The sequence below is a fragment of the Bos taurus genome, chromosome 15 (genome assembly GCF_002263795.3).
Source record: "Bos taurus isolate L1 Dominette 01449 registration number 42190680 breed Hereford chromosome 15, ARS-UCD2.0, whole genome shotgun sequence".
Classification (NCBI taxonomy): Eukaryota; Metazoa; Chordata; class Mammalia; order Artiodactyla; family Bovidae; genus Bos; species Bos taurus.
The window spans coordinates 44858815-44874484 of NC_037342.1; the positions used below are offsets into that span (position 1 = coordinate 44858815).

The 15670-nt window shown below is 37.8% G+C and overlaps 1 protein-coding gene across 1 annotated transcript; it reads right to left on the reverse strand.

Moving 5' to 3' along the window:
• Positions 1-3523: 3523 nt before the first annotated feature.
• Positions 3524-6985, reverse strand: OR5P86 (olfactory receptor family 5 subfamily P member 86). Its single transcript, XM_002683748.2, has 2 exons — positions 6977-6985; positions 3524-4468 (listed from the first exon to the last, which is right to left on the reverse strand). The coding sequence occupies exon 2, from the start codon at positions 4451-4453 to the stop codon at positions 3524-3526; it is 930 nt and encodes a 309-aa protein (XP_002683794.2). The 5' UTR covers positions 4454-4468; positions 6977-6985.
• Positions 6986-15670: the final 8685 nt, after the last annotated feature.

Consider the following 15670-nt stretch of genomic DNA (forward strand, 5'->3'; position numbering starts at 1 on the left):
CAGGTAGTATAGTCATCTTCACAATATTGATTCCTCCTACCCAGGAACATGAAGTATCTCTCATCTGTTTATGTCATCTTTGATTCCTTTCACCAGTTTCATAATTTTCCATATACAGGTCTTTTGTCTCCTTAGGTAGGTTTATTGCTAGATATTTTATCTTTTTGTTACAATGATAAATGGGATTGATTCCTTAATTTCTCTTTATGATTTTTCATTGTTAGTATACAGGAATGCACATGATTTCTGTGTATTGACCTTACATCCTGTAACTTTGCTGAACTCACTGATCAGCTCTAGTAATTTTCTGATAGTTTCTTTAGGGTTTTCTATGTATGGTATCATGCCATCTGCACACAGTGAGAGTTTTACTTATTCTTTTCTGATCTGGATTCCTTTTATTTCCTTTTCTTCTCTAATTGCCATAACTAGGACTTCCAAAACTATGTTGAATAATAGTGGTGAGAGTGGACATCCTTGTCTTGTTCCTGATCTTAGAGGGAATGTTTTTAGCTTCTAATCATGGAGAATAATGTTTGCTGTTGGCTTTTCACGTATGGCCTTTACTATATTGAGGTAGCTTCCTTCTATACCCATTTTTTGAAACATTTTTATCATAAATGGGTGCTGAATTTTGTTGAAGCCTTTTTGTACATGTATTGAGATGATCATATGGTTTTTATCTTTCAATTTGTTAATATGGTATATCATATTGATTGACTTGTGTATATTGAAGAATCCTTGCATCCCTGGTATAAACCCAACTTAATCATGGTGTATGAGATTTCTAATGTGTTGTTGAATTCTGTTTGCTAGAATTCTGTTGAGGATTTCTGCATCTATGTTAATCAGGGATATTGACCTGTAATTTTCTTTTTTCATGTTGTCTTTGCCTGGTTTTGGTATCAGGGTGATTCTGGCCTTGTAGAATGAGTTTGTGAGTGTTCCTTCCTCTGCAGTTTTTTGAGAGAGTTTCAGAAAAATAGGCATTAGCTCTTCGCTAAATGTTTGCTAGAGATCCCCTGTGAAGCCATCTGGCCCTGGGCTTTTGTTTTTTGGGAGATTTTTGATCACTGTTTTGATTTCAGTGTTTGTAATTAGGTTGTTCATAATTTCTATTTCAGCAAGAAAAAAAGGGAGAAAAATCAAATCAACAAAATTAGAAATGAAAAAGGAGGGGTTACAACAGACAACAAGAAATACAAAAGATCATAAGAGAATATTATGAGCAACTATATGCTAATAAAATGGACAACCTAAAGGAAATGGACAGATTCTTAGAAAAGTTCAACCTCCTGAGACTGATGCCCATATATCTTAATGATTCTGTTTCTGTTGTCTGCTGTTTCCACTGACTCCCACGATGTGTGTAATACCTTATTTCCTTGGTGCTGGTCACAATTTTTCAGTGTGTGTTGGTTATCCTGTTTAATATTTAGTAGGAATAATTGAGGCTTGAGTTATTCATTTGATTGTTCAGTTCATTCAGAAGTACCACCTGTGCTTGACAGAACCTTATACCCAAGTTGAAGGCTTGAGACTCTCTAGATCTCCAGGGCTGCACATAAGTGCAAGACTTGGTCACTGGGTTTCTGCTTATCTTGATATATGTTACACTCATCCCCATAATTCTTATCTAGTTGTACCCTAGGCTTTGATATTTGTTCCACCCATCCCCAAACATCACTGAATGCAAACCTGGGATGGTAACACTTCCTTATTGCCTGTCAAATTCTCTCATTGCTGAAGCATATGTGAGTGTTAGGTGTACTTCTTTGGATTCTCACAGTCCCTGGTAAAGCAATTCCTTATACTATAATCTCTTCTGTGACAATTTATCTTAAGCATCCTATCATTTGTTTTTGTTGTGCTCACCATGGAGTTGATTCAAATTACCAAACCTGTCATAACCCTAAAGGTAAACGTGAGTGGAATATTAGACTTGCACAAATGTACACAGGTAACATCCTATACAATAGGCAGTGAGTGTCTTCACCTCAGATGTTGCTCAGATGTTAGCTTCCCAATGAGGTCAACACTGACACTTCCTGCGCTGGCAGGTTAAGCTTCATTACTCTGTCTGCTTTTTCTTTCTCTATACCCCTACCCCCTTCAAATAGTCTGAATCACTAACTTGTTGGTTTTATTGTTATGCTTATGCTATGAAGTAAATACTGCTGCTGCTGCTGCTAAGTTGCTTCAGTTGTGTCCGACTCTCTGCGACCCCAGAGACAGCAGCCCACCAGGCTCCCCTGTCCCTGGGATTCTCCAGGCAAGAACACTGGAGTGGGTTGCCATTGCCTTCTCCATTGCAGGAAAGTGAAAAGTGAAAGTGAAGTCGCTCAGTCGTGTCCGACTCTTGGTGACCCCATGGACTGCAGCCTACCAGGCTCCTCCGTCCATGGGATTTTCCAGGCAAGAGTACTGGAGTAGGGTGCCATTGCCTTCTCCAGAAATAAATACTATGAAAGAAAATATATTAGGTGCTTGTAACTTCTATTTCCAATGGCCTGTGACTGTCTCTGGAATACAAGAGTAACTCAATATGCTTTTTGAATGTATGAAAGAATAAATGAATGAAGGAGATGATTAATGCCCCATGACTCTGGGAGCAAAAATATAGAATCTGTGCCTGAAACGTTAAAGAGGGGACAGGAAAGCCAACAAATTCAGTTGTCATCAGCACAGAGAGGTTGATTGAGCATCTCCAGGAAACAGTTACAAATTCAGGGGGAACAATCCAGTTCCTTCCAGCTTCCTGCGAAGGATGTAAGCCTGACCATGAACAAGTCACTCCAAGAGGTTGTTCCACTCAGTCCCTGAGGAGTTTTTTGGTTGTTCAGTCACCGATTTGGGTCCAACTCTTTGCAACCCCGTGGACCACAGCACACCAAGTAGGACCCTAGATTCCTAGAGAGAAATCACTGTTGAACCTGACAGAATTCACAAGTCAGTCAGGGACTTCTGTTCTTCCCTGGGGATTCTCTGGGTGGTGACTGGAACCAGAGACTAGGAACATAGGCCAGAATTTATGGATCCTTAAAGTCCATGCTCAGCATATATCTGAGAGAACAGATATATGTTCTGTTCTGCTTCCTGCAGAACGTCTCCAGAAACTTTCAGATTCCACTTTGTCATTTCCTTTCAGAATGTACACAAGCAAAACTATAGTTATCTCCCTATTACAGAATAGACTGCAGTTGAAAATACACACAGGCTTAAATGTTTGGAGATACAATAATCCTATGGTAGAGTACAATTTTGGAAAAAATATATGAATAACATTTTAAATGATTTTAAAAGATGAAATATGTTTATATGAACCAATTTTTTTCTTAATTGTAAGTTTAATTTTATTAAAGGAAACTTACTATGGGTCTTTGACTCACAATTAGGTATCTGAAAATCTTCTCCCTACCTTTACTAAAAGATAGCAACCAGGATAATGTGATGGGTATATTTAAACCGCAAACACTTAATTTCCTCTCATTATTATATATATGGCATATTATTGTATCAAATCCTATGAAATAACAGACTTCACTAAGAAAGTATTTTTCTGGCAAGCTCTCTTCAGAGCCCCCTTAATCTCATTGTTCCTGAGGCTGTAGATGAGGGGGTTCAACATGGGGATCACCACCACGTAGAACACAGACACCACCTTGTTCTGGTCAGTTGAGTAGCTGGACTTGGGCATCACGTAAATGAACGTGATGGTCCCATAGAACAGAGTGACTGCTGTGAGGTGGGACGTGCAGGTGGAGAAGGCTTTGTGGCTCCCCTCAGTGGAGTGCATCTTCAGGATGGTGATGAGGATGTAGATGTAGGATACAGCTATGACAGTCACTGTGATCACAACGATGGAGCCAGCCATAAATGAGGGGACAGCTGCAGGGATACTGATGTCAGAACAGGAGAGTTCCACCAAAGGAGCAAAATCACAGAAAAAATGATTGACTCGATTTGGTCCACAGAAGTGTAAAAAATAGAAGGAAATAGTAAAGGAGGAGGCATTGAAAAAACCACCTATGTAAGCCAGTATGAGTAACTGGACACAGATTTGTGTGGACATTTTGGTGGAATAAAGCAGTGGGCTGCAGATTGCTATAAAGCGATCATATGCCATGGCAGCCAAAAGGATGCACTCAGTTGACCCGAAGAAAACAGCTGAACCAAGCTGGATGGCACATCCAGGGTAGGAGATAGTATTTGTCTCCACCAGGAAGTTTACAAGCATATTGGGTGTAACAGAAGATGAATAGCCCACATCAGCAATGGCCAAGTGGCTCAGGAAAAAATACATAGGATGATGGAGCTGAGACGAGATTCTGATAAGAATGATTGTGCTGAGATTCCCACATATGGTCACCAGGTAGATACAGAGGATGATCATGAAGAGGATGATTCGAAGGACTGGATCATTTGTTAAACCCAGTAAAATAAATCCTGTCATTGTAGTACCATTCCTCTGCCACAGGGAATCCATGAGATAAGGTAGCTGCTACCAAAATGAACCTAGATAAAACAATTTATTACAGAAGTTGTAAATTTGATAATTTCATTTTTATTAGTACAGATATAGGGTGTGATTATAAATAAAGATATTCAAGAATCAGTGCATATTTACATGCAGTTGTGAGACTATTATTTTCAGCAGAATTATCAGAAAACTTTCTTGAAATAATGTCTTTTACCTTATGTATCATATTGTGTCCAAAATGCACTTAAAGTGGATTTAAACTCATAGAACAAATATAACAAATGAGATTAAAAAAAATCAATGAGTATAATTAAAAAATTAGAAAAGAAATGTGTAGGGTTTTGTAATAGAGATTTGATTAATAGCTAAATTTTATTATATGCTTATAAATTATAAGCATCAATTTAAGCATTTTATATTTATATGCTTATAATTTAGTATGTGTGTGTATATATAGTCTATGCTTATAATTTAGTCTGGTATTTAGTATATATATAGTAGATGTTTATAGTCTATTTTTCATCAAATATTTATTTTTATTATTTTATAGGTGAGTAAACTGAATCTGAGGAGGTTATATAAGTTGTACAAGATTATATAGCAATTGATAGAATCAAAATATGAAGTCCAAAAAAATCTGACTACCCATTTCCTCTAGTAACCACGCAATATATAATACTGACTACAAAGTCCAATACACCTGGCAATGAGTGTATAACAGATTATCCTTTAAGCCTTCTGGCAGTTATGTAAATCTCTTTTATACATAGTTATGTATTTCTAGTTATGTATTTCATAATATTTATCCCTTAAAACTTTTGTAAAGGAGAAATAAAAATGTTCTTGATAGTATAACAGAAACCAATTTCAAATTAGGGTTGTGGATTTTTTAAATTAAAAAGATTATTAGGTAGTTTGAAATATTGATGTAATCACTATGCAAAAAGCATGATTGATATAAGTACATAATTAAAATACATTTATTCAAACAAACCAAATTACTTCCTACTTTAACAGTGTTTTCTAATTGGACTATTTATAGAATGAAATTGGAGAAGGCAATGGGACCCCACTCCAGTACTCTTGCCTGGAAAATCCCATGGATGGAGGAGCCTAATAGGCTGCAGTCCATGGGGTTTCTAAGAGTCAGACATGACTGAGCAACTTCACTTTCACTTTTCACTTTCATGCACTGGAGAAGGAAATGGCAACCCACTCCAGTGTTCTTGCCTCCAGAAATCCAGGGACGGGGGAGCCTGGTGGGCTGCCGTCTATGGGGTCGCACAGAGTCGAACACGACTGAAGTGACTTAGCAGCAGCAGCAGAATGAAATATTTTCAACATAATCTATAACTGAATAAAATGAAGAATGATCACCTAGTTAGTGGTCCTCATTTCTGAAATTGCTGACTTAAGCCCTGAGCTTTACATGATGTGTTATTCTCTTGAAGCTAAAGCAACAGATCCATAAACAAAATAATTCTTTTTACAAAAATAGATATAATATCTTTCAATTTTTTAATCTTCAATTGAAATCTTTAAACACCAGTAAATGCCCAAACATCTCTAGAGTAAAGTTACTAGCATTATGTTGGAATGCCGAGTTTGGAGAGTGTTGAATGGCCATATGAGTTTCCTTGTTATAGATCAGGAACAAAGGATCCTTGTTATGGACTATGCTTGAAACTGACTACGCATGAAATTGATGGCGGAAATAGCTCTGTAGCTAACATTACCTACTAGTTGCTTGATTAAAACTGCCCTGTTCCCCAACTCTAACTTGTGAATTCAGAGACAACTTTAGGGAGTAGAACGTTCTCAAATAGTAAATGAAAATCAGTACAACAGATTCATTAACAAAAGCTAAAATCTTACCTCCTGGAATAAGAATTCATCTTTCTGTAACAAATCATGGTGATTGTGATTATAAAGCTATCTTTAATTTTTGTTTGCCTTTGGGAGTAAATCTCTGAAGAATCTAGAGATTCAAATGTGAATTCAAAAGCAATGTTGAAATGTCATTATGTTCCATAGTGAATACTCAACAGTTCAATTCACACACCAGAGCAACTAATATTTCAAGAGTCTTTCAATTCTCAAGTGGTCAATTTATTCTTTTGCTTCTATTGAGATATTTATACATACTTCTACAACCTTCATTTAATAATTTACTGGAAAGTACAATACAATAAATTGTCTTAGAGATAAACACTGGTTCCAGATTTTCTTTGATATTTCCAATTAAGAAATAGTACTAAATTTCAGGTATAAAAAGGTAATTTTAGATTTATCCATTCAATATATGTTTTTTGATAAGTAATCTATATTGATATTTATAATACATGTTATTAACTACTTTGGGATAATATGTTGTAGAATATGATGGAAAGTTGAATTTTAAATAACAAAAAAAATTGAACATGTGTATTAATTATCTTAAAGTAAAAAAGCAAAAGCTTAAAAGTCTTCTAGAGAATTACAAAGTAAAGGGATGACTTCTAGATAAGAAATAACATGTGAATAAATTAATGACTATACTTAAAGTAGAAAAAGCAAAACTTTATAAAGAATCAATCTCTAAAGCAACTCTAAATCCAAAGCCATAAAGGGGATCTTAGATTTTAAGAGACATAGTTACAAACTGATGTCAACATCACTCATTATCAGAGAAATGCAAATCAAAACCACTATGAGATACCATTTCACACCAGTCAGAATGGCTGCGATCCAAAAGTCTACAAATAATAAATGCTGGAGAGGGTGTGGAGAAAAGGGAACCCTCTTACACTGTTGGTGGGAATGCAAACTAGTACAGCCACTATGGAGAACAGTGTGGAGATTCCTTAAAAAACTGGAAATAGAACTGCCTTATGATCCAGCAATCCCACTGCTGGGCATACACACTGAGGAAACCAGAAGGGAAAGAGACACGTGTACCCCAATGTTCATCGCAGCACTGTTTATAATAGCCAGGACATGGAAGCAACCTAGATGTCCATCAGCAGAGGAATGGATAAGAAAGCAGTGGTACATATACACAATGGAGTATTACTCAGCCATTAAAAAGAATACATTTGAATCAGTTCTAATGAGGTGGATGAAACTGGAGCCTATTATACAGAGTGAAGTAAGCCAGAAGGACAAACACCAATACAGTATACTAACGCATATATATGGAATTTAGAAAGATGGTAACGATAACCCTGTATACGAGACAGCAAAAGAGACACTGATGTATAGAACAGGCTTATGGACTCTGTGGGAGAGGGAGAGGGTGGGAAGATTTGGGAGAATGGCATTGAAACATGTGAAATGTCATGTATGAAACGAGATGCCAGTCCAGGTTCAATGCACGATGCTGGATGCTTGGGGCTGGTGCACTGGGACGACCCAGAGGGATGGTATGGGGAGGGAGGAGGGAGGAGGGTTCAGGATAATAGTCTCTCACTGTCAGTAACCTTAAAGCAATCCATTTCTGAGTAGTACCTTTTAAGTAGATGGATAGTAGTACAATACAGGTATTTTCAACCCTAATATTCAATCCCAAATGAATTCTCTTGCTAATCCTAAATCTGTTATCTCCTATATCAGCCTCTTAGGCTTTGTTTTGAGGAACTGGGATTTGCCATCAATGAAATGGTAAGAACAATCAATCATTCAGGGTTCACTTTTGCTAAGAACTGTGCTTAACCGTTTTCACATATTTAATTCTCTTGACAATTTTATGATGTAGGTACTTTTATTATCCTCATTTATCAGATAAGAGAACTGAAACTGATGAACTCAAGCAACTTGTACTGGATGGTTCTGACTCATATTGATAGTTTCCCACTTTCAGTGCTATTGACTGACAGCTTCACTTTAATGCTTGCTGCATTCCTTCTCTGAAACCCAAGACCTTCTAGGAAGGCATGAGAAGTCTGCTCAGTCCAAAAACAAGTGCCTCCCAGATATGGAAGAAGCTATGGCCCCAGGGGCAACTCCAACCAGTGGAGGCTAGGATTCAGTACATAGACATTCTTCTCCAGTTCCTTATATGATCATTTCTAAAAGAGAATCTCTGGGCTTTGCATACATCCCTAGGAAACCAAGCCACTGTCGCCATAGCAGGACCTTTGTAATACAAGCAGGAGGAGCAAGACCTCAAGGAGAGAATGGAAGTGTCTGATTTTCAAAAATGAATGAAGAGAATCTAAAATGAGAAACACTGGTTTAATATAAAAAATATTGTATTCCTCTTCAGTTCAGTTCAGTTGCTCAGTCATGTCCGACTCTTTACAACCCCATGAATTGCAGCACGCCAGGCCTCCCTGTCCATCACCAACTCCCGGAGTTCACTCAAACTCATGTCCATCGAGTCGGTGATGCCATCCAGCCATCTCATCCTCTGTCGTCCCCTTCTCCTCCTGCCCCCAATCCCTCCCAGCATCAGAGTCTTTTCCAATGAGTCAACTCTTCACATGAGGTGGCCAAAGTATTGGAATTTCAGCTTTAGCATCAGTCCTTCCAAAGAACACCCAGAACTGATCTCCTTTAAAGGGGACTGGTTGGATCTCCTTGCAGTCCAAGGGACTCTCAAGAGTCCTCTCCAATACCACAGTTCAAAAGCATCAATTCTTCGGTGCTCAGCTTTCTTCACAGTTCAACTCTCACATCCATACATGACCACAGGAAAAACCATAGCCTTGACTAGACAGACCTTTGTTGGCAGAGTAGTGTCCCTGCTTTTCAATATGCTATCTAGGTTAATCATAACTTTCCTTCCAAGGAGTAAGCGTCTTTTAATTTCATGGCTGCAGTCACCATCTGCAGTGATTTTGGAGCCCAGAAAAATAAAGTCTGACACTGTTTCCCCATCTACTTCCCATGAAGTGGTGGGACCAGATGCCATGATCTTAGTTTTCTGAATGTTGAGTTTTAAGCCAACTTTTTCACTCTCCTCTTTCACTTTCATCAAGATGCTTTTTAGTTCCTCTTCACTTTCTGCCATAAGGGTAGTGTCATCTGCATATCTGAGGTTATTGATATTTCTCCCGGCAATCTTGATTCCAGCTTGTGCTTCTTCCAGCCCAGTGTTTCTCATGATTTACTCTGCATATAAGTTAAATAAGCAGGGTGACAATATACAGCCTTGACGTACTCCTTTTCCTATTTGGAACCAGTCTGTTGTTCTATGTCCAGTTCTAACTGTTGCTTCCTGACCTGCATATAGGTTTCTCAAGAGGCAGGTCAGGTGGTCTGGTATTCCCATCTCTTTCAGAATTTTCCACAGTTTATTGTGATCCACACAGTCAAAGGCTTTGGCATAGTCAATAAAGCAGAAATAGATGTTTTTCTGGAACTCTCTTCCTTTTTAATTTCTTTAAAGTACATAAAACTTACCAAAACAAAAAAAGTAATATTGTTAAGTGGGGTCTTTATGAATAGAGACATAAGATATATGTCTGACAAGTATAGCATAAAGGTGGAAGGAGGAAAATCAGCATATAGGATTGCAGGGTCTCCATATTTTGTGTGAATTACTACATTATTGGGGCATCCCTGGTGGCTCAGAAGGTAAAGAATCTGCCTGCAATGCAGGAGACTCAGGTCCTAAGTAAACTGAATTGAGTTTACATATATTTGACAACTGAATTTGGCAACATATATTCTTATTCTGAGAATAACTCCTAAGCAGCATAATGCAAGAAGTATGCCAAAATACCAGTGGAAAGATTTAAGTGAGATTTTTATAATTCAAACAACCCAAAAGAAAGCAGGAAAGGAGAAGAGAGGAATATCAGCACCAACAATAATACTGATAATGAACATCTATGAAAATCTTTCAGCTAACATCATTCTTAATTTAAGGTAAAAGATTAAATGACTTTCACCTACACTTGGGAAAAAAATAAGGAGGTTCACTATCACTACTTTTATTCAGCATTTTACTGGAGGTCCCAGCTATTTATAAAAGACAACAAAAAATTTAAAAAGTATGTAGTTGAAACAGGAATAAGTGAAACTGCCTCCATTTGTAGATGTGTTCATGCAGAATATTCTAAGAAATCTATAAAACATGTACTATAACTCATTTAGTAAGATCACAGGATAACATTCTTAATATATAAAAGAAATTTTATTTTTATATACTCCAACAAACAATGGAAAGATTAAAATAAAAATGTATTTCATAAAACATGTTAAAAACCATAGTATTTAGGAATAAATTTATGGAAAGCTATACAACATGTCTTCACTAAAAGTTACAGAACAGCTGAGAGAAAGAAGACATAAATAATGGAGTGAGATATACCATGTTCATGATTGGAAGACACAATATAATAAGGAAGTAAGTAAAGTAAAGTAAGTAAAAAAAAGTAAGGTGACAGTTTTCCAAAACTTGATGCATGCATTCAATGAATATGGGTCAAAATTCTAGAAAGACAGTTTGTATAAATATACAAGCTGATTCTATGTGTGCAAACTAAACAGATTAGTGAAAGTATTTTTTTTTTTTTAATGAAGACAGTGTCTCTAAAACAGGACCTTAAACTGTAATTCATATGTGAGTGATTTACTGAGGAATGAGCTCAGAAGAAAACGTAAGGAGAGGGAGAGGCAGGACAGGCGTGGGGAGAAGCTGGATAAAGATGCAGGTTCTACTGACGTGTAGCTTCAGTTTGAAACCGTAGGAGCACTGAACCATGAATGATACAGCAGAGTTGTCCTACCATGTGACAACAGGGTGTTTTTGTCATTGTTGCTTTTAAATACTATATCATTAAGTTGTTGGCCATGGGGCACTGTGGGAATGAGGGCATGCTCTTTCAGATATTTCAAATCAATTATATTCTTTTTAGCCACCAGTAAATCTCAAAAGGATATATTAGCAGCTGAGTCTCAAAGAAGTTGAAATGTTCACTGGCCTGGTAAGGGAGATTGGGGAAAGGCACAAAACTCTCTGCCTAGCTTCAGAAAATCCCAATTTATTGCTATGTAGAGCTATCTGGATTGCAACACTACATCTGCTAGCATTGAGGTTCTGTGTCCAGTGGAGGTCATCCAAAGTGTCTCTCCTCATAGAACTCATACTTAATGACTGCAATTTCTCTCTGTTTTTATGCATCATTCAAGCAAGGGGCTTCTTAAAAATGAGGTAGCATTTCTGAACCTTAAAAAGAGTGAAAAAAAAAAAGAGTGGGCAAGAGTTTGGATGAGTCAAATCAGAAGAAGCTATTTTTTTTTTTTTTTTGACAGAACAGAGTACAAAATGAAGAAAGCGCAAATATTAAGCAAAAGATACATGTGCACTGGTTTGTATCAAGTGTTGGATTGTTATTGGAGATAAGACTTAGTAGCACATTAGGTAGATGGTAGTCCAGATGATGCAGAGAAGGCAATGGCACCCCACTCCAGTACTTTTGCCTAGAAAATCCCATGGAGGGAGGAGCCTGGTAGGCAGCAGTCCATGGGGTCGCGAAGAGTCAGATATGACTGAGCAACTTCACTTTCACTTTCATGCACTGGAGAAGGAAATGGCAACCCACTCCAGTGTTCTTGCCTGGAGAATCCCAGGGACAGGGGAGCCTGGTGGGCTTCCGTCTATGGGGTCACACAGAGTCGGACACAACTGAAGTGACTTAGCAGCAGCAGCAGCAGTACAGTAACGGGATTTATATGAAATGGAATTTTCCTTCACAGCCAGGTCTTCTATAGAATAGTTGCCACTAAGGGAGAAATCATAGTGTTTATGCTGTGTGTTAATCTTATATTTTGTTGTTGTTCAGTCTCTAAATCATGTATGACTTTTTGTGACCTTATGGACTATAGCACACCAGGCTTCCCTGTTCCTCACTATATCTCAGAGTTTGCTCAAACTCATATCCATCGAGTCAGTGATGCCATCCAACCATCTCATCCTCTGTTGCCCCCTTCTTTTCCTGCCCTCAGTATTTTTCAGCATCAGGGTCTTTTCCAACAAGTCTGCTCTTCACATCAGGTGGCCAAAGTATTGGAGTTTCAGCTTCAGCATCAGTCCTTCTAATGAATATTCAGGGTTGATTTCCTTTAGGATTGATTGGTTTGATCTCCTTGCTGTACAGAGAACTCTCTAGAGTCTTCTCCAGCACAATTCAAAAGCATCACTTCTTCGGCACTCAGCCTTCTATATGGTCCAACTCTCATCGTATGACAACTGTAAAAACAATTTTGACTATACAGACCTTTGTCAGCAAAGTAATGTCTCTCTTTTTAATACACTGTCTAGGTTTGTCACAGCTTTTCTTTCAAGGAGCAAGCATCTTTTAATTTCATGGCTGCAATCTGCAGTGGTTTTGGAGCCCAAGAAAATAGTCTGTCACTGTTTCCACTTTTTTACTCATCTATTTGCCATGAAGTGATGGAACCAGATGTCATGACTTTTGTTTTTTGAATGTTGAGTTTCAAACCAGCTTTTTTCTCTCCTCTTTCACTTTAATCAAGAGGCTATTTAGTTCTTCATTTTCTGCCTTAAGGGTGCTGTCATCTGCGTATCTGAGGTTACTGATATTTCTCCAGCAATCTTGATTCCAGGTTGTGCTTCATCCAGCCCGGCATTTCACTCGGTGTACTCTGCATATAAGTTAAATTAGCAGGGTGACAGTATATAGACTTTACATACTCCTTTCCCAATTTTGAATGAGTCTGTTTTTCCAGGTCCAGTTCTAACTATTGCTTCTTGACCTGCATACAAGTTTCTCAGGAGGTAGGTAAGGTGGTTTGGTGTTCCTGTCTCTTTAAGCATTTTCTACAGTTTAATGTGATCCAGAAAAAAATCTTCTTTTTACTAATCTTTTGAATGATTCTCCAGGTAATAACTTCTCATGGCATGCCATTCCAGTTGACCTGTGTATAGGGTAGTGGAGTTTTTAGGGACTTGGCAAATTTTCAGAATTATAAAAGAAATGGTATCGTGCAGTAAGTAAAATATGCCTGAGGGGATCATCTAAATCCCTAGGTTTATTTTTAGCAACTTGTTTCCATCACTTTGTTCTTCAGAATTTTAGGTATAAACATCATTACACTTATGTAGAACAGGATTATAAAACATTTTTGGAGGACATCACATTGGGATCACAGAGCACAAGACTCCTGGTATCTAAAACAGTAGTCTAAGAGAGTCTAAGAGAGTCCTGTGGCCAGAGGACTCTCATTAAAATCTTTTATGGTACTGAGCTCCATCCTTAATGAATGGAGAAGATACTACCTTTTGTGTTAAGGAGACTAATTCCAGAGGGACTCATCACAGGCATTCAAAAGGAAAAATTGCTTTAAAAATTATCCCTGAAATATGAAATATTTGAAATCACAGAAAGTATTGCAGAAAGCCACATCTGAGATATGAGACTGTAAGTTCTTCCTCTAGCTTACTACTTCATGAATTTAAGAGACTAGAAGGTGTTTTCCTTGTGTAGAACATGGACATTATAGGATTTTATTCTCTTTACAGTGATTATTCTGTATCTTCTAATAATCAAGTGCCAGTAGATATTAATAGCCTGTTGGAAAGTATTAAAATATGGGTATAGACAATCTAGGAAGTGAGAATGTTGAAAGTTCCCTATGCCTGGTAGAGTTGGAACCCAGGAAACAGTACTGGGGAAGCTTTGAAGAACTTCACAGTTCTGAATAGGATGCTGAATTCAAAGCAAAATCCAGATTAATAAAGAGAGTAGTGTTTGGGGAAAACAAACAGAAGGGATGAAAATATGTTACAGATTTTCTTTTCTCCAGTTCCTGCCAGGGCAATTGGGAAAAATGAACATAGTATCATACCGACATAATCTTCTATCATTACTGTACGAGAATTGTATGGGAAAAAGCCAAGAATTTGAAAAGAATCATCCAAGTCAAAAGTTCTCAACAATAACTAGTGAGAAAGACTATACAGAGGACATGTATCCTCATATGCCAGAGATATCTCTTCTTGGAGAGGCCTGCTAAGAACTTGTGGTAGACATGGGTAGACATGCATGATTTTGACAAAGCTACCTTGGAGAGTTCAATATGCCCCTTAGTAGATGACCACTGTTGCAGTTCAAGTGTGATTTGATTCAACAGAAATTGGGGTAGTACCTAACATGAGAAAATGCTAGTCTCATTCTCTTAGACTCTAAGCAAACGTTGTTGACATTTTCAGAAGTTTGTTGTTTTTTTTTTCACCATCTTTATTTCAATTAAGAGAGCGTGTAGAAAACTTCTATACATGCATTCCCATTGCTAGGTGACAAGATTCTTAAAACTTTCCTGGGAGCAGCCTATAACTTTAGTATGTGTGCACACAAAATACATTTTATTTATACATTTAAAAATGGATTATAGAGTAATTAGCAAACGAGCAATATAATAATAATGAGTGGCTTTCTGGAGAGGATGAAATTTCAATTTTTTCAATAGTCATTGAAATTACTCAAAAACCTACATTCACTAGATTTTAAACTGGTCTCTGCCTGTCTTAGTGTAGGAGGAAGGAGGAAATTAAAACAAAATTTCATCTTAATAAAATGACATGTGAATCTAGTAGAAATGACTAACACAGCCAGGAGTTTTAGGTAGGCTTTCTGTGGGAAAGTGCCATTGGAACTGTATTTTCAAGAGTGTTAGCCCTCTATCAGGCAGGAAAGTTCAGGAAGGATATTGCAGATTAGAGAAAATAATGTGTGCAAATTAGAAGGCTTGAAGGACATGTATTTGGGAAACAGGAATGTTCCCCATCTAGGGCAACAGGAGATGTGGCTGGACAGGTTAAGACCTTGAATGCCATGCTAGGACACTTGCAATGAGGGTAGGCCTAATAATCAAGTAGCCACGTAAATGGGTCTCCAGATAGTCACTGCCTTGCTGTGTAAATATTATCCATGTACACTTACCAGCTGTATTGCCTTTGGCAAACTAACTCTCTAAGCTATCCTTTTTTCACCAGCTGCTGCTGCTGCTAAGTTGCTTCAGTCGTGTCCGACTCTGTGAGACCCCATAGACAGTAGCCCACCAGGCTCCGTCATCCCTGGGATTCTCCAGGCAAGAACACTGGAGTGGGTTGCCATTTCCTCCTCCAATGCATGAAAGTGAAAAGTGAAAGTGAAGCTGCTGAGTTGTGTCCAACTCTTCACGACCCCATGGACTGCAGCCTACCAGGCTCCTCTGTCCATGGGATTTTCCAGGCAATACGGT